Genomic DNA, 27,551 nt, shown 5'->3' on the forward strand with positions numbered 1-27,551 from the left:
TTGGTGTTGTATCCTGAGAAAGTGAGGACTCCCAAGTCTCATTCTCCTCTCAGCTTTTCCTCCTTTTTCTGCACCCTTTCTCTGCTGTTAACTCCCTCATTTCACAGAGATCCAGGTGATTTAAAAGGAGAGGAACTTCTCAGAATTGTTTGGGTTGGAAGGAACCTCTTGAGACGCTCAAGCCCAAGCCCTTGCTGAAGCAGGATTGTGTCCCAAGGGGAAGCTCCTCTTCCAAGGATGGAGATCCCACACCCTGCTCCAGAGTCTGGCCACCCCCACAGAATAAAACTTGTCTGCCTGTGTTCTGTTTACCCTGAATAAAAGGATTTAGGAGCCACAAACTCCTCACAGCTTCCCCACATGCCCTGGCACTCCTTGCTGAGTGCTGGGAGCCAGCCTTGGGATTTACAACATTAATTACATTTATTACAATTACATTACATTAATTATAATTACAAACCTGTTTGTTCTCTTTTTTGGGGCCAAAGCTGAATGAGGTCTTTAGAATTTCACCCAGGCCCTCCATTTTACTGTTTTTCCAGAGGAAAATATCCATATTTCCATGTTTTCCTAGTAAAACTTCCCAGTATTTTGTTCTATTCCATGTGTACAGCTCAGGAAAACTGGTGACCTGCCAGAACCCTTTCCCACTGCTCTTCACTAAATTTTTTAAAAAATTAATTTATTTTCTTCATTTTGTTTTTAAATTTAATTAGTATTTATATTATTTAATTAATATTTATATTATTTAATTTAATATCAATTCTACTTTGATATCAGAATAATAATATCAGAATAATAATATCAGAATAAAAAAGGACATAGCCACATAAGAAAAAGCTTGCTTGGTGTATTCTGAAGTTATTATTTTTTATTTTACACTGCAATAAATACTATTTCTGGGTCAAAACAGAGCTTGGATATATCCTGAATACTCAGCAACTTCCAGCTACTTCCAACTGCAATTCCAGTCTCTTTCCTGTTCTGTCTTTGTTTATAATATTAACAGCACTAAGCACCAGTAACTTTTCTGCCACGCATGAAATTGTGGGATCAGGGACTGGCTAGAACAGGAATTAGGTTAAAACATCGATATTTCAGGGAATTCCCAGCTGGAATGTAACAAACTAACCCTGTGTCCATAGGGAGCCTGCTTTCAGTCCTCCAGCTGGGCACTAAAAGGTGGGAATTAGCACATGCAAAGGCACCACAGGATTCTTTGGCAAACCCACTGGAAAACGGCTGTGGGATTTGGGAGCAGTCAGCAGCACCCACCCAGCCTCTTCCCTCAGGGGTTTTTCACCCCGATCTGGGCTCCACATCCACCTCCTTGGAGCTCCAGGTGAGCAGGGCACGTGCCAGGTTAATTTGTCCCACTGCCTGTTCAATCCCGAGTCCTTGAAGCTTCCCTGGGACGCTCCTGCCAAGGCTCCATATGGGATCCCAGAAATACGGCCGGATGGGAGGCAGATTTAGCTCCCACACGTCTCCGTGGGGCTATCCATTTGGAACAGCAATCCTCGTCTCTCCCTTCCCAAGGAACCTGGAAAAGGTCTCGTGAACCTCTTTCAAGGCTGAGGGTTTGATTTATGGGGCAGAGCTGGAGTTGACATCGGCCACGGAAGGAAGAGATTTATTTCCAGGGGTTCCATCTGTCCCACGCCTCATTCCCAGCGCGGAGCCGTGGCACTGAGCCTTGGCCGACAGCACGGAGGGGCCCAGCCCTCCATCCCATAATACCTGGAGCCAGACCCTTGGGATTCCCTCTGCTGAATTCCTCCACAGCCAAAATCCAGCTCCGTTTGTTGGGAACTCATCAGGAATGGCACCGAAACACAGCAAAAAAATCCCAAACCCAAGAGCGAATCCATCCGCGGCAGCAGGAATTCCAGCCTTTTCCATGGAAGCCTGGCTTTAATACAGTGGGGATGTCCACAGCAAGGATGAATCTGGTGGGGAACTCCAAAGGCAAAAGGATTTCCCACTGGAAAACAGATTTTTTTGTGGAATTCCCTCACTAAAGGCACAGCTCGCTGTCCGCTCCTCCCAGCCAGGTGTTTCCCATGTTGTTCCGTGTGGGATTTTATTTGATAACGAGCTGGAATATAAAATAAAACTGGGCAGTTGGTAGTAATAATTGGCAATTGGTAATTGGCAATAAACTGTGGGGCTCATTGGTAACACAAGAATTCAGGATTGAAACAAAATTATTTTCTTCAAAACAAATATCTTATGGGGGAAAAAACCCACGGTTTTTCCTCACTTTGTGAGAGAGGAACAATAATTTTTAAAAGCTCCAAAACTCAGCTAAACAGGGGATAAAACCCCAAATATGCTTTTCCTAAAGGCTGGAATTTCTGATTATTCCACTGGGTTTCTGTCAGGTTAAAATGTCAGAGAAAAAAACAGAATTAGACTTTATTTTCTCCACTCACACAATTTATATCAACTAGAATGTGTTTATGGAAAATGTATAGTTTTATATATTTTTCTTTGTTTTCTTCAGAAGTGTTTTAGTCTATAGGAAAAGACAATAAATGGAGATGTTAATATCTTATTTTGCATTAATTTGCTTTTTGAGAATTCAGATAAAACATCGTTGATTAATGTGTCAAAACTGTACATGAAATTTATCTGAACAGTAAAATTTCAGGCTTTTTAACAGCACAGAGATCAGAGTGTTTTGGATTAATTTTTTGTCTCTTTCTGCATCAGGAGGATTATTGGACAGACCAAAATAAAGTATTCGCTGTTCTTATCCACGCTGCCGTTCCCAGCACCGGCGTAATCCTGGTTCCAGATTTATGGGCAGCGAGCTCCGGGGGTGAGAATCGCATTTCACCTTGACAACATCTCGGGTTCTTTTCCATGGAATATCCTGGCAAACACAAAGGAAAACGGGAATTTGTCATCCTGAGCAGCAGCCTGAAGTTCCAGAGGGTCAATGGCTCCGAGAGCTGATGGACATCAGTGACCAGTGGGGTCCCCCAGGGGCTGTACTGGGACCAGTGACATTGAGGACACACAAGGGGACTGAGGCACCGCTGGCACCTCAGCAGGTGACACCAGGCTGGGGGTGCAGTGACCACTCTGAAGGACGGGATGACATCCAGGGGCACCTGGACAAGCTCCAGAAGTGCCCTGGAGCCAGGCTGGGAGAGCTGGGAATGTTCAGCCTGGAGAGGAGAAGGCTCCAGGGAGAGCTCAGAGCCCCTTGCGGGGCCTAAAGGGGCTCCAGGAGAGCTGGAGAGGGACTGGGGACAAGGCATGGAGGGACAGGACACAGGGAATGGCTTCCCACTGCCAGAGGGCAGGGCTGGATGGGAGATTGGGCAGGAATTGTTCCCTGGGAGGGTGGGCAGGCCCTGGCACAGGGTGCCCAGAGCAGCTGGGGCTGCCCCTGGATCCCTGGCAGCGTTATCCCAAACAGGCTCTTTTCCCGGTGTGGAGGAGCCCGATCCCCACACAGAGTTATGGGATTTATTTCCAGCTCTGCACACAGGGGGGACTGGGTGGCAGATCCCAAAGCCAGCGCAGACTCCAAAACTTGTCACTGTTTATACATTCACCAAACCAGGGTGCTAACGTTCACTGGCTGCAAGCTACGCAGTTCCCTGATTAATCAGCGTTCTGTCTCCTCGTTAATGGTTCTCTGGCTTCTCAGGCTGGTTCCCAGTGTTCCTCTGCTTTTGGGTCGCAGGTTTCTTGGGTTCGGTCGCCATCTGCTCCTTCTGGATTTCTTCTTTCCCAGTGGGAGCTGACCCAGCACAGCTGGCCAGTTCTTTTTATCAGGTTCTTCCTTACCCTGGCAGTTGTGCCGTACGTCCCTGTGGCCTGTACATCCTGCATCCCCTGTGCCCACCATCAGCGGGAATCAGTGGGAATCCTCCTCCCAGGCTTTGTTATCCTGCCCTTGGGCTGGGACCGTAGGAACACGCCCTGAACAAGGCAATCCCACATGTGCCATTCCAACAGCTGGAAATCACTGAGAGGTCACCTCAGTGATTAGACCTGGATTAAACCGCCTTTCTCGCTGGCTGGCAAGGACGGATCAGGCCAGAAGAGCCTTTGTGAGGCGGAGGTCACTCACACCGGGCACGTCCCGGAGGCCCGGCCCGGCCCGGCCCGGAGCACCGCGGCCCACGTGACACGGGCGGCACGTGTCACCGGCGGGGCCACGTGACGCGGGCGGAAAGCGCGTGACCGGGGCGGACGCACGTGACCCCGGCAGCGCCACGTGACCCCCTCGCGGTGACACCGCGTGCGCCGCGTCCCTCCCTCAGCCGGGCCATGGCGGGCGCGGTGGCGGCCGCGGGCTCCGCAGAGCAGTTCCAGCAGCTGCTGCAGCGCCCGGACAGGTCAGGGGAGACGGCGGGGGGGGTCCCATCCCTGCGGTGCCATCCCTGGGTCTGCTCCGTGGATGCCATCCCCGGCTGTCGTCACAGCGGTGCCATCCGGGGGTCCCCTCCGTGGGTGCCGGCCCGGGGTCCCCTCCGTGGGTGCCATCCCCGGCTCCCATCCCTGCGGTGCCCTCCCGGGTTTCCGTCCCGAGGTCCCCTCCGTGGGTGCCCTCCCCGGTTCCCATCCCTGCGGTGCCATTCCCGGTTCCCATCCCTGCGGTGCCCTCCCGGTGTCCTCTCCGTGGGTGCCCTCCCCGGTTCTCATCCCTGCCTTGCCATCCCCGGTTCCCCTCCCTCGGTTCCCCTCCCGGGTCCCGCGGGGCGCAGCTCGGGAGGGGCCGGTGCTCCGCCCGCTCGGTGAAAGCTGCGCGGGGAAGATTAAAAAAGCCCCAGATGAGAACGAAGCGAGCCCCGAACTGCGCAAGGGCTCGGCTTCGGCTCGGGGCTTCCCAGCGCCGGATTCCCCTGGAGCAGCAGCCGGAGGTGCCGCCCGCAGCAGCTCCTGCCGCAGGGAGATTGGGGCCGAAAGGGCGAATTGGCTGGAAAAAGCTCTAAAGCAGAGCTGCCCTGCGAGCTGCGACTGCTCGTCCTCTGGTCTCAGACATTTCAGTGGGAGCAGCAGCGTTCGGTTGTTCATTGACACAGAAGTGGCTCTGGATTATTCATCTCCTGCCCATCTCCTCATTAGTCTGGTTTTGTACTGTAATGATTAATGACAGGGCTCTACTTTTCTGTAATCCCAGCCTGGTTTAGGCTGGGAGGGAGCTGAAACTCATCCAGAGACTCCTTTCACCATCCCAGGGTGCTCCAAGCCCTGTCCAACCTGGCCTGGAACAATTCCAGTGTTTTTATTCCAGTATTCCATGTGCACGTTTAACTGTGGGAGCTGCAGTAACCACCTCAGTAATTAGAGATTTACAGGTGTTTTACTGATTAAAAGTGCAGTGGAGCCACCAGCATCACATTCTTAGAGACAGCAGGAGGAAACGTTGTTAAATGATGGTTCTGGGAAAAAGAAACAAAATTTCTTCCAAACTTGCTGCAGGACTTCCACTTTCCCTCCTGGACTTGTCCTTCAGCTGCATTATTCTGTAGGGATGTTACAGAGGAAACTCCCGTGGCCAAATGAAAATGGCATCAGGAACAAACACAGTATTTTAAAGTGATTTTAAAAAACCCCCACCAGTAATTTTCTCATTGCCTCTGTCCACAGAACATGATTTGGTTTTCTCCCTAAAGGAACTGATTCTTTTATCCATGTTCTTGGACCCGAGATGAGTTGATAGTTCTGATAACTCTTCCTCTGCTCCCTTTGGAAACAGCATTTCTAATTACACTTTAATTTCATAGGATTTCTTGTTTCAGAAAATTAAGTTTTCTTGCATCGAGTTATCAGTAAGTTTGTGTTGTAGAATAAGGGTAAATCTTAATATTTAAAGAGGAAATTGGGGATTTGTCTTAATCTTTTTGTTCCTCTGCTGTTTAGTAGTGGAGCTTTTTTTTTTTGACCTTAGTTGAATGCAGGGAATGCTTTGTTTAGAATTACTTATATGCTTCATTTTGCTAACTCTTTAATTTTTCCTTTCTTAATGTTTTCAATTCCTCTGGCTATTTTTAAGGTTAAATTGAAGTGCTCAGAGGGCAGTTCAGTTGCAAAATTTGGATTGTTCTGTGAATGAATTAAAAAAAACCCAAAAAACAAAACAACTCCAAAACCCATGGTGGAAATTAATTTAAAATACGTTCTTCATGAAGATAAAAATTAAATGTACTGCAGCTGGACGTTGGTAAGGAAGGACCAGGCTCTGGTGGGATGAGGATTAAATGATGCTGTGATGATTCATCCTCTGCTTGTCCTGAGTTCCATCCCAGTGGCCAGGTGTGTCCTGCTGTGGGCACTGAGTTAAACTGAGGGCTTGGGGAAAAAAGAAAAGTTGTTCTGTTGTTTTTCTGCCAGAATTTTCTAGAGTGTCATTGGAAAACCCATTTTATGAATTTGAGAGCAGTCAGGGTGTGTGGTCAGGTCACACAGGCAGTAACTGCTCCAATTATGCTGCCCACAATTTGTAATTTACAATGAACTTCCATTATTTAGGAATAAAGGACGTTAAGTGGCTGCTGTGCGATGGGTGACTTGATTTCTCTGTTTTTCTAAGTAAATTAACATTGGTACGTTGTAACTTTAATTCTTTATTCCCATTCTCTGGTGGGCTTGACCTCTGCAAACGTGGAAAACAGAATTGAAAATTCCAATATCTTGTCTCTGTTGTCATCCCAGGCTGTTTAATCCCAGGGGAGCTGGTACAGTGTGATGGGATTTCTGCTCACACCTGTGACTCCTCCCCTTTAAATGCTGTGTAGAGCCAATCCCACACATCCCAGAAAACCTGGGATAAGAAGCTGGAGCTAATGAAAGCAGAAAAGTAACATCCCAGTGTGACGTGTTTTGTGTTGCATTGCCTCAGCAGTGCTGGCTGGGTTTGGAATGTTTCCCGGGAAGGGAAGAGCCCTGGTTACACTCATCAGGTGTCTTTTATCTCAGGAAGGTGGTGGGGGTGGGTTTTTTTATGGAGTCCCCACCCCTGGAGGTGTCCAGGGAAGGCCTGGAGGTGGCACTCAGTGCTGTGGGCTGGGGACAGGGTGGGGATGGGGCACAGGCTGGACTCGGCGATCCTGGAGGCCTTTCCCAGCCTCAGGGATTCCGTGATCCTGTTTATTTTTGCTTGGGGCAGTTTTCACCCGGGGGTGCCGTTGTCTCACCCAGGGGTGCTGTTGTTCACCCGGGGGTGCCGCTGTCTCCCCCGGGGGTGCCGCTGTCTCCCCCAGGGGTGCCGCTGTCTCCCCCAGGGGTGCCGCTGTCTCCCCCAGGGGTGCCGCTGTCTCACCCGGGGGTGCCGTTGTTCACCCAGGGGTGCCGCTGTCTCACCCAGGGGTGCTGTTGTTCACCCAGGGGTGCCGCTGTCTCACCCAGGGGTGCTGTTGTTCACCCAGGGGTGCCGCTGTCTCACCCGGGGGTGCCGCTGTCTCCCCAGGTCCCTGGTGGTTGTGCACTTCTGGGCGCCGTGGGCTCCGCAGTGCGCGCAGATGAACGAGGTGATGGCAGCGCTGGCCCGGGAGCACAGCCAGGTCACCTTCGTCCAGGTGAGGGCACAGCAGCGCCCTGGGGACAGAGAACAGCCTGGGGGGGAAGGAAAATATCCCAAAACAGGGGGGAGGTTCCTCTTGGAGTGTCTGTATGGCCCCACGTTTCAAATGCCCCCTCACATCTGTTATCCCAGAGGTGCTGCTGCCGTCAGGGGTGGGCTCACACGGGGAATCCTGGAATGCTTTGGGTGGGAAGGGACCCTAAAGCCCACCCAGTGCCACCCCTGCTGGGGACAGGGACACCTTCCACTGTCCCAGGCTGCTCACCCTTGGAGATGTTACTGGATCTCAGGATTCCAAGAGGTTTCCTGTGGCACTAAAATGACCCTTCAGGAAGGTGAGAGGAAGGTGAATTCAGCCCCTGCAATGTCGTCACTCTGCTTTGTGAGACCCTCTGCCCATCCCGCTGAGATCCAGGGGCAAGGAAAAGAGAATTCACTCACCCACATGCTGTTGGTTTTAAACCAAATTTCTCTCCTTAATGAGGCACTTGTGGGATGATGAGGGCCGAGAGTAATGGAGCAGCCAGCTGTGTGTGAGTATTTTAAATTGATTTCTTACAGCCTTTAGGTTGTGTGTGTGGTTTGTTTTTTTTTTTAATGATTCCTCTCAGTTGGTATTTGTAAAACAGGGCAGAATTATTTTGATGGTATTTTATGACTTAGAGCTTCAAAAGACTAATTTTCAACATACTGGAAATTCAAGATGCTTAAATTTATCTAGAGTTTAGTAGCTGTTAGTCAGCCCAACAAAGTCTGAGATCTCTCAGTTGCCTTTTTATTATTCATATATTATTTATTTATGACCTTTATTATTCAGCTGTAATTTATTTTTTAATAACAAGGTTCCAAAGTCATCCAGGGCTGTAAAACCAAGATAGTGGCACATCCTTCCCCCCACTCTTCTCCCAGTATTAACTGGTGTTCTTGCTTGGAGGAAATAAGCTGCTGAAAATTCTTGTGTGAATTTTATTGATATATTTTTGGGGGGAGGAGCTTCTCAAGAGGAATATATTTGATTTTGGCAGTTCCTTGTGAGATTTTTGTATGCCAGAATATCCAGCCTGTCTTTGAATTGGCAGGAACCTGTTACCTCCTCAGATGTTTGGTTGAAATGAGTGTGTTTATATCCCACAACATATGAAAACAACGTTTTGGGAAGCTGTGCCAATAAGAGCAGGTTCCTGAAATACAAAATTAAATCTGTTCTGTGTGAACCCCACCAGAGTGGAGCATAAGTATCCAAGCAGGAAGTTTTACTGGGAAAGAAAATGAGTGTTAGAGGTGGAAGTCATCATTGGCCCCTGGAAAAAGAATCAATAATAGGAGTTACCTCTTCTCTTTCAATTATAAATAAGCTTTCAGTTCAATTTCAGTTGAATGTAAGCTTTCATTTTTATAGCTGTAGTTTCTCAGTTGGTTCTGTTGGAGGGGTGTTGGAGGAGGCTTGGGCTCAGTTTTGATGCTCCTGGTTTGCCTCTGTAATTAGTGGGTTCATTAAGAGCCCATGTAGCTGGGGCAGCTCAAAATCGGAGCCAACGAAGATAAATTTTCATAGCAAATCCCTACACGTTGAAACTGGGAGCAATAATCCCAAGGTGGGCACTCAGCAGCCTTGCAGGAGTTAAAAATCAAGTTCAGCAGCCATCAGCTGAAGGAACACCTCCTTTTTCCTGCCTAATTTGCAGGAGGCTGCAGGTGTCAGGGGTGATGTAGGGCCCCCCAAAGAGCAGTGGAGCAAACAGCCAGGACTGCTGGGGGCACAGAGGAACCTCTGTGATGCTGACATAACTGGGGGCAGTGATTTATGGATTCCAATATAGCAGGAGCTGCATAGGATTGAGAATTTACTAGGTCAGTAGTGCACCAAAAATTTTATTCGCAGCCTCCGGGCGTCTTTTGAAATGTGCAACAAAATAAAAACCTCTGAACCTGTTTTGACACGGTGGAGGTTCAGTGGGTGCCACGCCAGCCCAGAGAGTCTCATTTAAATGCAAATGTCTCCCAACCTTCAGCAGCAGCACATCCTGTTTAAATGTATAAAATGCTGAGGAGAACATTCCAGACGGGATTGACACCCACAGTGAAACTTTAAAGAAGATTATGAAAATAATCTGGGGTTTTTTTTGTTTGGTTTTTAGCTGGAAGCTGAGGCTGTGCCTGAAGTGTCTGAAAAATATGAAATTAGTTCTGTTCCAACGTTCTTGTTCTTTAAGGTAAGAGGCAGTGGATTTAAGAGGAAATGAATTTAAGAGAAAATGGATTTAAGAGAAAATGGAATCCATGTGGACTCTAAATATTAATACTTTTGTAATACTCTACCAGAGCCTTAAGAACTTTCTCAGTGAGGAAACACTTCTGTAACTGATTGAAGTCTATCCAGTGGAACCTAAAAATGGAGATAGAAGTGGTTTTTGCACTTTACATGAAATATTTCAGGGCTTCCTTAATTGTTTCAGGATTCATACATAGTTTTTATTTTAGTTGTACTTGGGTCGAAAAATTTACAGCAGTGTTTCTTTGTGTTGCAGTTGGGAAAAAACCCCAAGTAAATACAGTAATAATAGAAATAATGGAAATAGAAATAACAATTGTGTTTGGGTGCTGTCTGCCTGTGATGATAACATTGATCATATTTTCTCCGGTAAGTACTTCCAGAGGCAAATTTGCTGCCGTTAAAAGGCTGCGAGCCTGGGAATAGGCACGCTCCCCGAAAACCTGGGCCTGCCAGGGTGGGTTTGCTGTGGTTGCAGCGCAGTGCAGGCTGTGGGCTGAAGGCTGGGGCTTTTCCCTGCAGAATTCCCAGAAGGTGGACAGGCTGGATGGGGCCCACGCGCCGGAGCTGACGCAGAAGGTCCAGCGGCACGCGGCCGGCACTGCCCCCGTGCCCGCCTCCGGGGGCTCTGCCAAGGAGGAGCTTCATGCCCGCCTCAGGAAGCTCATCAACGCTGCCCCCTGCATGCTCTTCATGAAAGGCTCTCCCAAAGAACCCCGCTGTGGTGAGGATTTCCTGGAATTTCTGGCCGCTTTGGCAGCGTTTTCCCCGTTGGCTCCATTTTGGGGGACGCGTCCCCACAGGGCCGTGCTCCCCTGGTGGCCGTGGAAGCGTTGCCATGGTGGTCAAGGCAGCTGCAGGGCTGCTGTTGCAGTAGTTCAGTTGTGGGAATGAACTCATGGATTAGAGGCTTTCCAAGGAACATGGGATGGGTGATGTTATCCCTGGACTGGGACACTTTCCTGGTGGAGCTCAGTGTTTGTTCGTGGCATGGACAGGGCTTGGAAGCGGCCTGGGCTGCTGGGAGCTGGCCCTGTCTGTGGTGGAACGGGATTGCATTTCAAGGTCCCTTCCCACCCAAAGCATTCCACAATTCCCTGTGTTTCTGCTACAGAGGAAATGCTTAAAGGTGAAGATAATTTGGACTTTTATCTATTTTGATGCAAGTAAGACTTGCTGGGGCCCTTAGTTCAGTCAGCAAGTGGAGGGGACCTTATCCAGGGGGGATTTGGGGGTTTCAGTGCAGTTTTGGGCATTTTTTCCTTGGAAAAGGCAGCTGAGCAGAGCATGGAATAAGGCCTGGGCCCTGGCTGACACTTGTGTGTGGTTCCTGCAGGTGTTGTGCTATATCAGTGCATTTATTTGGTCATACTGGGATTTATTTGGTAGTTCTTGTTTATTTGTTTCATCAATATTCTCATTTATCAAGGGTGGTTTTGCTGCTGTGGAATCTCTGATCACCCAGACCTCACTTCAACCATTTTTTCAGCAATTGAATTATTCCTTGCCAGCCACTCCTGCAGAAATCCCACCCAGCTCTTTTGTTGTGGAAGTGTTGGGACACTTTATTCCAAGTGAACCCACCCAATCCACCCTCCTGCTTTGCATGGAATTGCCTACAGCTAAAATAAAGCTGTTTTTTCCCCCTCCCCAGTTCCTGGCAGCAGGAATGAGTTCAGATACTGGAATAACCAGCAGCACTGAGCCTGGAGGTGTTTGCTGATGAACTCCCAGGTGATGGGGAATTTCAGGATCCTCTTTCTCTCCAGGCTCCACATGAACTCCACACTGCAGCAGGAAAGGAAGGAAAAGCAACTTAAAAATGCTGCTGTTCCACCCTTCAGTTAACTGCAGTAAAAATCTGTATTTCAACCCCTAACAGCTGACACCAGATGTGGCTCTGTGCTGCCACTTCCATTCTTTCCCCATTTAAACCTTGGGTTTTTATTCCTGTATTAAAGCCTTTAAGCATTGTCTCCCTCTCTCTCTGTTTTATTCAATATTTGTGTAAAGGTTTTCATTTGCACAGCATTTGGTGGAATTCTTTGAGGGAATTGGAAGGATTGCAGAGGTGTTTGAATGCAAACCAGGCCGAGCTGGCAAAGATAGAAAACCTTGTTATTATATTGATTTAGGGGCAAATTCTCCTGGATCCTCTCTGCAAACGATGTGATTATGTTGTCTGGGAGGTGTAGAAAGATGACTCTAAATTCAATAATATTAAAATTTTCATAGCTACAACTCTTTACAAATAATGTGACAATTTTCCTGGGGAAAAAGATGCTTAGTTACAAAAAGGGAGAAACTTTTCTGCTCAGGTTGGCCACTTGTAAACACATAAAATCTGGTTGTAAAATCAGAATATTCAGTGCTTAATATCCTGCTGAGAGTGTTGCTATGAAAATCTGTCAGAAAGGAAAACAAAACATGGTGTGAAGGTGTCACAGGGGTAGTAAAATAGCATTAAATACTCAGGACAACATAAAAAATTCAAAAAATAAAAAGGAATTTGCCTCTTAGGTGAAGTAGGGAAGGATGCTCCTAAAGTAAAACAGTAGAAAATACTATAAAAGTGGAGTTTTTAAGCTAAACGAGTGAGAACAGCAATAAATAAACAAACAGTAATAAATACCTGAACAGCAATAAATGGGTTTTGCCCTTTCACGTTGTTTGAGGCCGTTGATAAGGGAAAGGCTAACGAGCAGAGCTCTGGGGAGCTGCTGGGGAGCACAGTGGCGTTTCTAGGCGGGCGGGTGAGCAGAGGCACGAGGGCGCGGCTGTGGCGCGGTGCCGCTGAGCTCCCGTTTGGCTGCGCAGGGTTCAGCAGGCAGCTGGTGGAGATCCTGAGCCAGCACGGCGTCGCCTTCAGCAGCTTCGATGTTTTCTCCGACGAGGAGGTCCGGCAGGGGCTCAAAACCTTCTCCAACTGGCCCACCTACCCTCAGCTCTACGTGGCTGGGGAGCTCATCGGGGGCCTGGACATCGTCAAGGTGACAGCCTGGGCTTTTCTCACCCTTTTGAGTTGCCGGAAATGTCGTCTTCTCGCTTCTTCCATCTCACTTGTTGGTTTTTCCTCCCTAATTCCCCCAGGAACTCGAGGCATCTGGAGAGCTGGACACGATCTGCCCAAAGGCCCAGAAGCTGGAGGACAGGTGGGTGAATTACAGCAATTTTTGAGGTTTTTTCTGTGTTTGTTCATATAGGGGGAAACCTCTATAAATTCCTACTTTATCAGAAATGCCTCCAGAATTTATTTATGTACAGAACTCCTGCAGTTACTGATGCCTTTTCCTGGTCTTAAAATCAAGAGTCATACACGGTTAGAAGGGGAAAAGGGATTTTACCTTGGTATTTATTTAAGGATCCTTAGGTGCACACATCCAGGTCATATGCACCAAAATGCACCCTGCAAAGTGTGTGTGTCCCCCAACACTGGGTATAACATTCTAGGTGTTACTAATTAGCAGATCTATCAAAGATTCCCCAGTGAGAGGCTCGAGTGAGCCCCCCTCCCCAAGGAACCTTCCCTGGATGGTTCTATCTGAGTTCACAGAATGTGTTCTGGAGAGGACCTTGGGCTCTGGGGCACACTGATCCCTAGCCACAAAGCCTCCAAAATGTCCAGTCTCTCAGCTTGACAAACAAGCCCAAGAATGCAGGCAAAAAGCACTGAGAATACAGAAGTTGTAAAAAGGTATAACAGGGGTATAAAGGAAAAGGCAAAAATCTTCATGGCATCATGTTTTTTGTTTTCTGGGGTTTATACACTTAATATAAACTGTTCTGGCCCAAGAATCTCCACCTATATTTGAGGTTTAATTTTTATTTATAGCAAGAATATATCTATTTACATATTTACATATCTCTATTTTTCTATATATGTTATCTATATATATATAGATGGAAATACAGATATAGATTCCTTCTTGTGTTCTTTTAAGAACTTACTCTTTAAAAATAACTGGGGAAATCATCTTTTTAAGCTTTTACCAGCTTTATTTGCTGGTAAAATAAATTCTGGTGTCACTGGAGGGATTCCCTGCCTGGTTCTTCTCCCTGCTCAGTGCAGTGGAGAAATAATTTAATAAATCCCATTAAAAAATGGTGATAGATAATAATCCCAGCACTCCAAATTCTATGGATTTATTAATTCCTTCCAAATTTGTCCTCTGGCTTGGGTTACTTTACATTTAAATTGTTTCACTGAGGACATAAACCCAAATAATGCCTTTTGCAGAGATTAAATTGAAGGTAAAGATGAGACTGGCTCAGTGTGGCTTTTAAAAACTTCTTTTTTAAAGCCTTTTAGCCCATTTCTGTGCTTTTTAAGGAGTTTCTCTAGGAATTAAACATTTTTTTGATAGTTCTTGATGGAAGTTTGCAAACTTGCCCAAGCAGCAACTCCATTTAGACAGGGTTCCTTGCTTGGCACAATCTTTTTAGGGAGAGAAGGCAACAGGAAATGCCCTTTGCTTGCTGAAGGGTTTTAATAGGTTAAAATTGTTCATGAAATGTGTTTTTAAGGAGCAGCAGCACCTCTGGCCCAGCTTGGTGAAGCTTTAATGACATTTTTAACCAGCCTAGTCCATGGGAGATGGATTCCTGCTGGGAATGGGATTCTCTGCAAGGTCCCTCCCAACCCATCCCAGCCTGGAATTCTTGGAGTTTTATCACTTTTATTTTTCCTTTCCACTTCTGCGTTTTGTTTTCCTCTCCGAACAAAGTGTGGGGTGATAACCAAGCTGTTTTATGTCTTTCTGTAGGCTTAAATCCTTGATAAACAAAGCTCCTGTGATGCTCTTCATGAAGGGAAGCAAACAGGTAATGGGCAGTGTTACAGAATATATTGAATTTTTGCCTTGTTTTTCCTTAATTCAAACCAGTGCTGCCGGAAACTTCTTATTTGGTGCTTCTATAAACCACAGAACAGTCCCTGGTTTTTATGGCTGCTGAATATTCACTATCTAAAAATCGCTGGGTGTTTTTTGTCCTTCTGTGAAGAGCTGGCAGTGGATGTTAATTATTAATTATTAAATATTAATTATTAATTAATCGGAATTGGGAGCTGCTGCACTTGTTTATTAGCTGTAGTTTATTATCGTGGTGAATACAGGGCAGTGATGCCTCAAAATAAAACACATTTATTCCCTAAATCTGTAAAGGGCAGGAGATGAAGGATGAAGAAGAGATGAAGGAGTGGCTGATCCAGCAATAAACTGGGAATTGCTGTAGTGTGGCTGGAATTCCGTGGACTAAATAAAGCAGAGACATTTTAACGTGGGTGCTTTACATTTTAGGTGGCAAAATGTGGCTTCAGCAAGCAAATCATAGAAATCATGAATAACACTGGGTAGGTAACTGGGCTTGACTGAGTTTGGGCTTAAAAACTGCATTTTATAAACCAAGAGTTTAGAAAATATGAGTGGCATCGTTCCCCAAGCATAAGTTTCTATTTTTAAAGAGGATTTGAAGCAGTTGAGGGCTTTTCTGAGAATTTTAATGGGGGTTTTTTTGAGATTGTTGAGGGGTTTTTTGAGAATTTTGAGGGTTCTTTCAAGAATTTTAAGGGGGTTCTTTTGAGACTTTTGAGGAGACCTTGAGAATTCTGAGGGGTTTTATTAGAATTCTGAGATTTTTTTGAGGGCTTTTTGAAAACTTTGGAGCATTTTTTGTGAGAATTTGGAAGGGTTTTTTTGAAGAATTTTAAATGATTTTTCAAGAATTTTGGGGTCTCTTTGTGGGAGTTTTGAGGGGTTTTGAGCTTTTTTTTTGAGAATTTGGAGGGCTTTTACTCTAACTTTGAGAGATTTTTGAGGGCTTTTTGAAAACTTTTGAGCAATTTTTGTGAGAATTTTGAGAGTTTCTTTGAGGATTTTGAGGGGGTTTGACTTTTACAACCTGTGAGGTTTTTATTAGAATTTTGAGGGATTCTTGAGAGTTCTTGAGGATTTTGAGGGTTTTTTCAATTTTGAGCTGTTTTCTGACTATTTTAAAGTGGGGGTTTTGAGAATTTTGAGGCGTTTCTTTGCGAATTTTGTGGGATTTGGGGTTTTTGGAGCATTTCTTCACAACTCCAGGGTGAATAATGAATGTTTTCCCTTTCCCCAGCGTGGATTACGAGACATTTGACATCCTGGAGGACGAGGAGGTAACAGAACCTCTCCATCCCTGCAGATTCATTTCCCTGCTGCCTTTTCCAGAGCTGAAATTCCCCATTCCCAATTCCCATGATTTTTTTTAGGTGCGACAAGGCCTCAAATCCTTTTCCAACTGGCCCACGTACCCCCAGCTGTACGTGAAGGGGGAGCTGGTTGGGGGGCTGGACATTGTGAAGGTAGGAGTTGGATTGATCTGCAATAAAATGTCCATTTCTGGGAATTTTTCTGCCTGTCTCTCACAGAATTCCTGCAAATCCTGACCCTGGATGCTTTTCCAGGGAAAGGAGCTTTAAATCTCCAGTCAGTGACTGGGAAAAGCCCATTTTTACCCCTTTTTTTGCACTTTTCTCTTCCTTAATTTCGCTCCTGATGTTGCTTTTTCCCAGCCAGGTGGGTGGGGCTTTTCCCAGCAGACATTCCTGGGAGAAAGGAAACCTCATTGGAGTTGTTGGAGCAGCCCCAGAGTTCCCAAATCCTCCTGAGCCCATTCCTGCCTCGATGGTTTGGAGCTAATTCCTCAGACTCTGGGACTCCTGGGAAGGCTCAATCAATAAACCTCATTTCATTCTAAAAAATACTGGTGCTACTTAAATCATAGATATTCATTTGATTTATTTAGGAAGTGTAAGGATTGCTTCAATTACATAGATTAATTTTATTTATATAGATTAATTTTAATTCAGTTATATAGATTGATTTTATTTCTATAGATTATTTTACTTATATAGATTAATTTTATTTATTTAACAAGTGTAGGGATAGCTTTGATTACAGGGATTAATTTTATTTATAAAGATTAATTTTACTTAAACTATGTAGATTAATTTTATTTCTATAGATTAACTTCACTTAAAGTATATAGATTAATTCTGTTTATTTAACAAGTGTAGGGATTGCTTCCATTATATAAATTAATATTGCTTAAGTTATATAGATTTAATTTATATTAATTTTATTTATTTAAGAAGTGTGGGGGTTAAATAAATAAAATTAATCTGTATAATTTAAGAAGCGTGGGGGCTTTTTCAGTGCTCAGGAAGAGGAGTCTTGGGCATTGTGAGATGCTGTAAAATCCTTTTCTCACTGGTATTTAAATGGAATTTCTCTGTGTGCATCCTTGGGCTGTTTTAATTCACACTGACTTGTATGGGAGGGTGAATGTGGTTTAAATTTCATTTTTTAATGCAGCGTAAAAATGCAGAGAGTTGTTTCTCCTGAGATGTGGGAAAAGCAGAATATTCCATGTTGGTTTCCCAGTGTTTCCGGGTGTTCTTCACAAGTTACCAGCCCTGTAATTTGAATTTCAGTCTCCAGGATCACTGGGCAGGCACCTCCTGCTCAGAATCCCGAGGACATTTTATTGTCTTGTTGGGTTTAATGGGAGGGAGGAACAAAATCCATCCATGGGTGGCGTTTTCTCCTTTGGGGGAGGCCTTTTGGGTGCTGCAAAGTTTGGTGGGTGCCTGAAATATGGAATTACACCTGGGAGGAGTTCCAGGCTGGTACCAACCAGTGCTTCCCACGTGTGTTTGTCCCTTAAACATTTTGTCCCTTTTACTAAATGCACCCAAAGCAGAATTTAAATACAAAACAAACCTCAGTGTGTTGGCCAAGAGGGACCCCTAGTGAGGCATCAGTGCATTCCCTGCCTGCCAGGGAGTGTTCCCTTATCCACCAGCATTCCCTGGTGGAATCCCGTTGGATAATCCCAAGAAGTCCATAACTGCCACGTTTCTGTCTTTCAGGAGCTGAAGGAAAGTGGGGAATTGCTGCCTGTGCTGAAGGGAGAGAATTAATGGGAAGGACATCAGTGGGAAGAGAAATCCCTGGAACAACATCCAGTTAGAGATTCTCCTGGAGCCACAGACAGCTTCAGCCCTGAGGAGCATCAGGAGTGAAAATAGACAGGAAATGATCAATATTCTGTGTATTTTACCTGTATGAAAAGAAGTTTCACTGGAGACACAAAAAGGTCAATTAAAGTTCGGTGCTCCAGGATTTTGGGTGTTGGGACTTCATTATTTGCACCCCTGTCCACCCCAGAATTATTTAAGGCTAAATTGCACCTTGGGGTTTTTGGGTTCATTAAGGGAATATTAATGGAGCATCGTCATTTCCTGCCCCTCTTAATTGTTTTCATGGCTAGTGAACAAGAAAAGCACTTCTGAAAGCTTCAGCCAGCGCAGCTCTCGGGAGCTTTCAATGAGCTGCAGCTCTGGCCTCGGCAGCCTCGTTAGTGGGTGCAGTAATTGCTGCTTTGGGGTGTTCAGCCTGTCTGAGCAGGGGTTGGGATTCTTTACGTGGTGGTGCAAGTGCAGCCAGCAGTGCTGGTGAATCCTCAGGGATCCTTCAGGGACTTGGAAGGGTTTTCTGGCCTGATCCAGGGACCCTTCACTCCCGGATCCAGGGGATTTTATTTGGGTTCAGTCGTGGTTTCAGCACCTGAGTCTGGGTTAATTCCAAGGCCAGAAACTCCTGGAAGGAGTTGATCCTTATTAGGAAGGGCCAGGACTGACTTTTCCAAGTGTGCCTGGAAAAAGAGGCCTGAGCGAGGTGCAGACCTTTAGGCAGCAGCTTTAGGAGGTTTGGGGAGCAAATCTGGGGCTTTGTTCTTTAAATTCTAAATATGATCCAAGTCTTAAAGCCTGAACCAAAACTGGTGCTGAGGCTTATCCCAGCCTGGGAAAGGTTGGTTGCAGGGAAGCAGGTTCTACATGTGTCAGAGGATTCCTGGTGATGGATATTTAATTTTCTAGGATTAGTTTTAGTAATTGCTATCAAATATATATTATAACTTTAAACCCAATTTTAATTGCTCTAAAAAAATATATCCTTGTCATGAAAACAAGCCTTAATTAATCCTCTTAAGTGAATTGCAAATGCATTCAGGTAGTTGTCAGTAGGAAAAAAATAATTTATTATAGCAAAGCGTAGCATCCCTGTGGTGAAATTAGGAGTTAGAAGCTTTAATTAAATCCTAAATACCAAATGCTATTTAGTTTTCCTTCAGAATTCAGTGTAGTGGAATTTGGTTGGGGTTTATGGAGTCCTGTTAATGGATTTATAGGTGTGCAGCAGAGCAGCAGGGAATAACAGTTGATTCCTGACAATTTATGTTTTTATTTATTCCAGTATTGGATACTGGGAGGAAATTCCTGGCTGTGAGGGTGGGCAGGCCCTGGCACAGGGTGCCCAGAGCAGCTGGGGCTGCCCCTGGATCCCTGGCATGTCCAAGGCCAGGTTGGATGAGGCTTGGAGCAGCCTGGGATAAATTTCTACAGGAAGAGGTTTTCCCACTGCCACTGGCAGGGATTGGAGCAGCAGGAAGATCAGTTTGGCTGGAAGAGGCAGTGGGGTGTGGTTTGCTGGCACCTCTGGTGGGGTGATGAGGAGATTCGTGGGCTGAGGGATGCTGAGGTGGGAATTCCGTGCTTGGTCCCTGCTCCAGGGCAGGAGCTGCTTCTCCTCTCACCTTTCCAGGTGTCCTTGGCTCCTGCCAATCCTTGGAGCTCTCCCAGTCCCTGCCCGTGGCCCAGCCCTGCGGGCTGAGCTCTGGGCTGCTCTGGCAAATGGAACAGTTTGGGCACCGTGGGCAGGGGCTGTGCTGGGGCACATCCCAGGGAAAGTGTTTTGCTCCAAAGGGAAAAAAGGCACTGGAGCTGGAGTTCTGCAGGAGATGGGAGTGAGATCCTGAGCTTTCACGGTGCTGAAGATGTTCCTTTTTTGCTGGAGTGTGCTGGACATCAGGGTTTGGGTGCAGAGTCCGGGATTGGGGGAAAAACCTCAGTCCTGGGATTTTTCCTGCCGGCCGCAGTACCGGGATGGCCACGGGGCGGCGCTGCGCACCGCGGAGCGGGATAGCGGGGCTGGGAATGCTGCTCTGGGATAACGGGGCTGGGATGCTGCTCTGGGATAACGGGATAGCGGGGCTGGGAATGCTGCTCCGGGATAACGGGGCTGGGAATGCTGCTCCGGGATAACGGGATAACGGGGCTGGGAATGCTGCTCTGGGATGGTGGGATAATGGGATAGCGTCGAGGCACAGGGGGAGAGCTGGGAATGCTGCAGGACAGGATGACGGGGGGATAACAGGGGCTGAGGGGTGGGATAATGAGGGATATGCAGGCTGGCAATGCTGCAGAGTGGGATAACAGGAGGATAACGGGGGGCACGGGGCAGGGAATGCTGTGGGATGGGTGGAAAACAGGGGGACAAGAGTGGGGTCTCAGGGCAGGGGGCTCCTGGGCTCAGCACCCCCGCTGTCACTGCGAGCTGGCCCATGTGGCTTTGTTGGGGATTCTTTTTCAACTTTCAGCTTAAATTCATTGGTTGCTGTTGACAAGGCAAACCCGGACTTTTCAGCTGTTTCTCAGATCAAATGCTTGGGAATAATAATAATAATAATAATAATAGTAACAATAATGCAAATCGCAGCTCTGATTCCTGTTTGGTCTGAGTGTTCCCCGGGAGCGGCTCCGAAGCCCCGGGGGTGCCCCAGGTGCCTCTGAAGGAAGGGCAGGAGCCGAGGCTTTCCTGGCACTGGAAAGGCTTGGGTTAAACTGGGAATCCTCCTGCTGGGCAGACTGGAGCTGTCAGGAAGACTCAAGCTCTCGGGGATGTTCGGGGCCCTGGCAGAAGCAGCCTGGCACTTCTGCCTGCTCAGCGTCTGGGCCGATCCCTCCGCTGGGTGCTGAGCCCGGCACTGCCGGGGTGCCAGTCTGGCTGCCCAGCTCTGCACCCCGAGGCTGGCACAGAATCCTCTCCGACTTGGGTTCACTGTTGGTGAGAGATCTCGGGGTAATTAAGTGATGGCAGCAGAATTCATGGATCATGTGTGAGCCATCCCAAGATCCCAGACTGGTCTGGGTGGGAGGGACCTCAAAACCCATCCAGTTCCCACCCCTGCCATGGCAGGGACACCTCCCACTGTGCCAGGCTGCTCCCAGCCCCAATGTCCAGCCTGGCCTTGGACACTGCCAGGGATCCAGGGGCAGCCCCAGCTGCTCTGGGCACCCTGTGCCAGGGCCTGCCCACCCTCCCAGGGAACAATTCCTGCCCAATCTCCCATCCAGCCCTGCCCTCTGGCACTGGGAAGCCATTCCCTGTGTCCTGGCACTGCAGACCTTGTCCCAAGCCAGGATAGAAGATCTGGTCTTCACCAGCTTTGGACTTGCTGTGGATAGCAAAGCACGGCAGGAAAATCCAGGTGTTTTTCCAGGGCAGCTTAAAAACCCATAGCAATTATTAGCAACTGCCTTTTCCTCCCCTTTCCTCCCTTTTCCCGGGAATGTGCCTGCGTGACGCTAGATGGAGCCTTCTGTGCACGGGAGGAGCAGGGGAGTCCGGGAGCTTCCAGCAGCGCCGTGTAAATCGTGTTAACGCCATCACCACCGGAGACAGTGTGGGAGAACACGGTGGGGAAGGATTTCTTACACCTGCAGAGGGCAAAAGTCACCTGGGGTTTCCCTTCCACATCTGAACGGAGAGATTCGATTGTACACATCATTTTTAAAGTGGTTTTTTAAGACTCCCTGCCTGTGGCAGGGGGTGGAATGTGATGAGCTGGAAGGTTCCTTCCAACCCAAGCCAGTCTGGCATTCCATGTTTTTGAAGGATGCGTAGAGGGAGAGTTGTGCTCGTGGCTTTGGGAACATGCAGGGATGCACAGGACTTCCTGTCCGTCAAATGTCTGGCTGTTTGTAGCCGTCTTTCTTGGGAAGACTGTTCAAAATACGATAATTATGCGGTACCGTGGCTGTGCTGGCAGTGCTGTGGTGGTGCTGCTGTGGTGGGAAGCCCTTGCCAGTGTTATCCTTGCAGCAGCAGAGTGGTGTCACCATTCTGAGCACATCCTCAGCCTCTGAGAGCACCCAAAAAAGCAGATTATGGAATACCAGTGTCACAGGAGATGGAATTGCAGCTTCGTTCTGGGATGAGCCACAGCATCTCGATTATTCTCTGCCAATTTTACACCGAGCGTAAACAACTTGGGACACTGTGCTGGCATCCAGGATGATGGGAGGATAATGAGAAAATGCAATTATCAAACAACTTTGGGGAATAATATCTCTGTTTTTACTGAGGATGAGAACTGAGAGGGGAGCTCTTGTAGGAAACTCCAAGAGAGGGATGCAGGGGGCCCATGGAAGGGAGATCCTCTGCCCCAAGGGGCTGCCAGGGTTTTCAAACTGTGCAGAAAGGGATCTGCCCCATCCCTGGCAGTGTCCAAGGCCAGGCTGGAGGGGCTTGGGGCAGCCTGGGGCAGTGGAAGGTGGGAGAGGGGTGGGTTTGATAGAATCCCTTTATTCTGGTCTCTTCAGTGGGAGAACTGAAAGTGAATTCAATCCTTCACCCTCCAGCGTGTCAGGACGGATTGTAAAATGATGAGATTTAAGATTCACTGTTTAGAAGAAGAAAAAAAAAATTGACATTTTCGTCTTAAAAGTTTTTTTTTCTACCTTCAGTGCTTTGCTTGTGTGCGGTTCACACGCGTTATTGTGGCAAGGGATGGAGCAGGAGAAGCCGCCGATCTGTCCCTGGCATGGGGCGATGGTCTCCGCAGGGAGGAACAGCCCCAGCCCGCAGCCCCTGCTCACCAGGCAGCCCCGACCGCTTCAGAAGCTTTGGCTTGAAGGATTCCATCGAAACGAGCTGAAAACGACAGGATCGGCCACGCTGAAACGCTTTGTCTTCTAAATCCCTCCGGCTGCCCAGAGGGTGTTGAACTCCCGGCGAATTCCGGCACTTTAGACCAGTGACACTCCTCCCAAAGCACCGGAGCTCACCTCCGCCTTTCCTTGCGATTGGGTGTTTGGGATAGGATCGGCCCTGAGCTCTGCCGCTCCTTGCCTCCAGTGGCTCTGCCTGCGTGTCCGGGCTGCTCAGGGCTTGTCAGGGGCCTCGAAAAGGATGTCCAGGCTGGCAGAGCGGTCCCTCAGGGCTGGCACTGATCCCCTGTGCCCTAAACCGCTCCCGGTGCCAGCACAGGGGTGGCACAGGCAGCTCCGGGAATTGGCATTATCCTTGTTCCAAAAGCCGCGTCAGCCGCGGTTCTGCCGGGACACGGGGCGTGCTCCCGACGCTGGGAATGCTGTCCATGCCCAGGGAGAGCAGGGAATGGGCTGGAGCTGGAGCAGCGCTCAACCAGCCCCAGCCTCCAGCAGGGAGGGAGCTCCTTGAGCCATCTCCCTTCGGCATCTTTTTTGGGATCTTTTCCCGCTGCCGGGGCTGGGCTGTGTTTGCAGCCGTGTTTGCTGTCCCTGCTGTCCAGCTGGTGGAGTGCCCATCCCTGGAGGGGTCCAAGGAATTCCTGGAGGTGGCACTCAGGGCTCTGGGCTGGGGACAAGGTGGGGATGGGGCACAGGCTGGACTCCATGGGCTGGGAGGGCTTTTCCAACCCCAGTGATCCTGGGATTCTGTGATTTAGGCACAGGGACGTGTATGGCATGGGGTGATCCCAGCAGCGAATGCCCATTCTCGGTTCCGTGGGATGGCTTTGTTCCCACTGTTTGTTCCTGGGAGGGGCTCCTTCCCTGGATCCAAGGCTCTGTCATGGAATATTCTTTGCACTTTCTCTGCCCATGAAGAACATTCTGTCTTTATTCACAGTGACACCACCAATGCAGATCCAGGGGAAGGTGCCAGGAGCTCCAAATGCTGGAACCCTGGGGCAGTGGGAGGTGTCCCTGCCATGGCAAGGGCTGGAGTGGGATGATCTCTAAGGTCCCTTCCACCCCAAACCATTCTGGGATTCTGTGAAATGTGGATGGTGGCTGAAAGAATTGAACAGAGATTTGGGCAATATTCCTGATGCTGAACAGTGCAGGAATTGTCTAAAACAGATCCGTGTCTTTAGCTGGTGTATGGGCACTGCAGAGGCTGGCAGCACGAGCATGGAATGCATTTTTGGGGTCTTTGGAATCTTTCAAAGGTGCTGCTGGAAAACACAGCAGGAGCCCATGTGCAGGGGTGGCTGTTCCTGAGGGAGAGCAGCTCCCTGAGCTATTCTGGGCTCCCTGTGGCTGATGTGCTGACAGGGTGAAAATCTGGGTGAGAAACCTCCACCAGCTCCTTGACATCTTTTCTGTCCCCACCTTGCCGTGATAAAGCAGCTGCTCAGTGGGGATGGTGCAGAGACAGAACTGGGGGCTTTGTTCAGGAGTGTTTTGGTTTGTATCAAAAATCCCCTGGTGCCAGGAGCAGGGCAGGGCCTGTCCCCTGTGCTGAGGCCCCCCAGGGCTGTGTCCAGCTCTGGCCCCTCATGGCCAGAGAGCCCTGGAGGGGCTGGAGCGTGTCCAGGGCAGGGAACAGAGCTGGGAAGGGGCTGGAGCCCCAGGAGCGGCTGAGGGAGCTGGAAAGGGGCTCAGGCTGGAGCAAAGGAGGCTCAGGGGGGACCTTGTGGCTCTGCACAAGTCCCTGACAGGAGGGGGCAGCCGGGGGGGTCGGGCTCTGCTGGCAGGGAACAGGGACAGGAGGAGAGGGAACGGCCTCAGGCTGGGCCAGGGCAGGCTCAGGGTGGGCAGCAGCAGGAATTTCCCCATGGAAAGGGTGCTCAGGCCTTGGCAGGGGCTGCCCAGGGAGGTTTGGAGTGCCCATCCCTGGAGGTGTCCCAGGAATTCCTGGAGGTGGCACTCAGGGCTCTGGGCTGGGGACAAGGTGGGGATGGGGCACAGCTTGGACTCGGTGACCCTGGAATTGTTTTCCAGCCTGAATGATCCTGGGATTCCATGACTCTGTGACAGCTGGATACCTGAGCCGACCTCATTAACTTCAGATCAAATACAACACAAATTCATGCCCTGAAATGGTAATTTTCAAAACATGTTTTGTGTTAAAAGGGGTCTTTTTTCTCCTCGTTTTACTTTCATCTGGAATTCATTTCCAGTCTCTCTGAGAACCAGCTTCTGTGTTTCAGGAAATGTTTCCGAATTCCTGAGCTAAAAAGCCATTTGAAAACCTCATTTGAATTTTTAAACAGCTTTGCCTGCCCCAAATGGTTTTTGCCAAATGAAAGAGCTGCACCTGAAAAGTTTTTCCCAGCTCCAGGGAAGAACTGGGTCTGCATGTGGAAGCAGCTGGAATGCTGAGGGAGAACAGGGAAAGCGAAACATCAAGATGGGAGGGAAGGATGTGGTTTCTATTAGTGAAACCTCCACCTTCATTTTGAAAGCGTAAATAAGCCACAACAGGCCTTTGGGGGCAGCAAAATGTGGAATAGGAGCATGAGGCTGGAACACAGGGATTGCTGTCGTGTGACACCAGGATCCTGATTCCCTCTGGGATTAAATCAGGGTTGATGCCAGACCTCCAATGCCGTGGCCATTCCTGGGTCACCTTGGGCTTTCCAGGGCTTTTGGATGGAAAAGGGGAGAGCTTCAAACTGAGTAAGTTTAGATGGGATATTGGGAAGAAATTCCACCCTGGGAGGGTGGGCAGGCCCTGGCACAGGGTGCCCAGAGCAGCTGGGGCTGCCCCTGGATCCCTGGCAGTGCCCAAGGCCAGGCTGGACATTGGGGCTGGGAGCAGCCTGGGACAGTGGGAGGTGTCCCTGCCATGGCAGGGCTGGCACTGGATGGGCTTTGAGGTCCCTCCAACCCAAACCATTTGGAATTCTATGAAAGCTGCTGTTTCAGTAGCTTGACACCTCAAAAGGTGTTAGAATCACGGAGTCTTTAGGGTTGGAAAAGACCTTTAAAATGTTGCTGTGCATTGTTTGGTTTTCCCCTCTAAGGAATGTGGAGCTGTGTTTCACCAATCCAACACTTGGCTGCAGTCCTGTGCGGTGACCTGCCCTTGCCCAGCCAGGAGAACTTCCAGGTGAAGCAGAGGGTTTAATTCAGATTTTAGATGACTTGAAATGCCTGAAAGAGTTTGGTGCATGTGCAGAGGAGCAGCTGGGATGTAATTCCAGCTTGGAGGTGCTGTTGGTGCAGGGAGCAGGGCCACGTCTCTGCCCAGGTGGGAGATGTCAGGGCTTTGGCCAAGCACAGCAAAAAGCAGCAGAAAATGACAAAAATCCCCTCGTGCCCCATGTTCAGAGAGCTCAGGAAATTACTGGCTGAAGGAAACACAATTTCAGTCCTTAGAGTTGGCTCCTGGCACTGAGCATTTCCTGTAAATAGGATATTTCTGCTGGGGGCAGAACGCTGCTGGGTTTGATGCTGAAAGCTCGTTAAGATCTGATGTTAAACAATTAATGCTCCGAGGGACAAACTGGTTCATGTAGCAGGCCTGGATGTAGCCAGAGGAAAACACAATATCCCGGGAAATTACAGGGCTTGTAATAATCGTGGGGCTTGCGGAGTGCTCGGTGACACCCAGCGCCGGCCTCAGTATTCCCAGGGATTCTGTCAGAATCCGGGTGCAGACCTTCCACCTCCTGCCCATGGATCAGCCTGGAAAACTTCCTCCTGGAAAGGGTCTTCCAGCCCTGGCACAGCTGCCCAGGGCAGTGCTGGGATCCCCATCCCTGGGGGATTCAAAAGCCTTTGGATGTGGCCTTGGCAGTGCTCTGGAAGGGTTGGGCTCAATGATTTTGGAGGGGTTTTCCAACCCCAGCAATTGTAGGATTCTGGAATTCATGGAAATGCCTTTAATGTCTTTAAAGTCCTTCCCTCCCTGGCTATTTGCTGGGTTTAGCTCCAAGCACTACAAAGGAATCGCACCAGTGAATTTAATGAAAATCCTGCTTTGGATGGAACTCTATTTTCCCTGCTGCAGCTTCATAATAACAACAAAAACAATACAAAAATTCCTTGGGAAATAAAGGCACTTCCTGGGGCTGGAGTTTGGGGTCATTACCCTCAGTTGTGTGTAGGGATATTGCTCATGCTCAGATCCCAGCCTTTTCCCACCTCACCTCGTGGTGCTGACAACTCCCCCTGGGCTGCAGCCCCTTCACAAAATGTTCCTGTGGAGCCTGGATTTCCCCAGGGAGGCTGATGTCCTGTTTCACCAAAAATTCCATACCTCTGGCAACCAGCCCTGGGGACAGGAGCTGAGTGACACAGACCAGAGCCCCTGTCCCCTTTTAATTTAATCCCTGAATTTGATGAGTGACCACTGATGTATTTTTTCCCTCCCAAATTTTTAAGATCTACTTTTCTATTAATTCCTTGGATCAATATGAAATTATTTCCCTCCTCTTTCCTTCCTCTTTCCCTCCTCTTTTCCTTTCTTTTTCCCCATTCCTCCCCCTTTTTCCCTTCCTCCCTTTATCTCCCTTCCCCCTCCTTTATTTCCCCATTCCTCCCCCTTTTCCCCTTTTCTCTCTCATTATTTACTTCCTTTATTCCCCCACCTTTATTTCCCTACTTCCATCCCCTTTTCCCCCACTTCCTCCCAGTTCCCCACATTTTCCCTTCTCCCATTTTCCCAGACTCCTGTTCCACAGCAGTGACACACAAGTCCCACCACGGGAAGCTGAGGCTGCTCCACTCCTGGACCCTTCATCCTTCCACAGCACCAGCTGCTGCCTGATGTTTCCAGAGGAAAACATAACTTCCAGCCTTACCCATGCTTTTCCTCAAAATAATTCCCTGTTCCAAGCCCAGAAGCTGTTTATTCCATCCAGCTT

General features: G+C 48.4%; 1 protein-coding gene across 1 annotated transcript; it reads left to right on the forward strand.

The window, feature by feature from the left end:
• Positions 1-4,230: 4,230 nt before the first annotated feature.
• GLRX3 (glutaredoxin 3) lies at positions 4,231-17,974 on the forward strand. Its single transcript, XM_082285855.1, has 11 exons — positions 4,231-4,358; positions 7,433-7,541; positions 9,685-9,759; positions 10,341-10,542; positions 12,636-12,808; positions 12,909-12,970; positions 14,582-14,639; positions 15,116-15,168; positions 15,927-15,966; positions 16,060-16,152; positions 17,722-17,974. Exons 1-11 carry the CDS (start codon positions 4,291-4,293, stop codon positions 17,770-17,772), a joined length of 984 nt encoding a protein of 327 aa, XP_082141981.1. The 5' UTR covers positions 4,231-4,290; the 3' UTR covers positions 17,773-17,974.
• Positions 17,975-27,551: the final 9,577 nt, after the last annotated feature.

This window comes from Coloeus monedula, assembly GCF_965178545.1.
Source record: "Coloeus monedula genome assembly, chromosome: 8".
Lineage (NCBI taxonomy): Eukaryota > Metazoa > Chordata > Aves > Passeriformes > Corvidae > Coloeus > Coloeus monedula.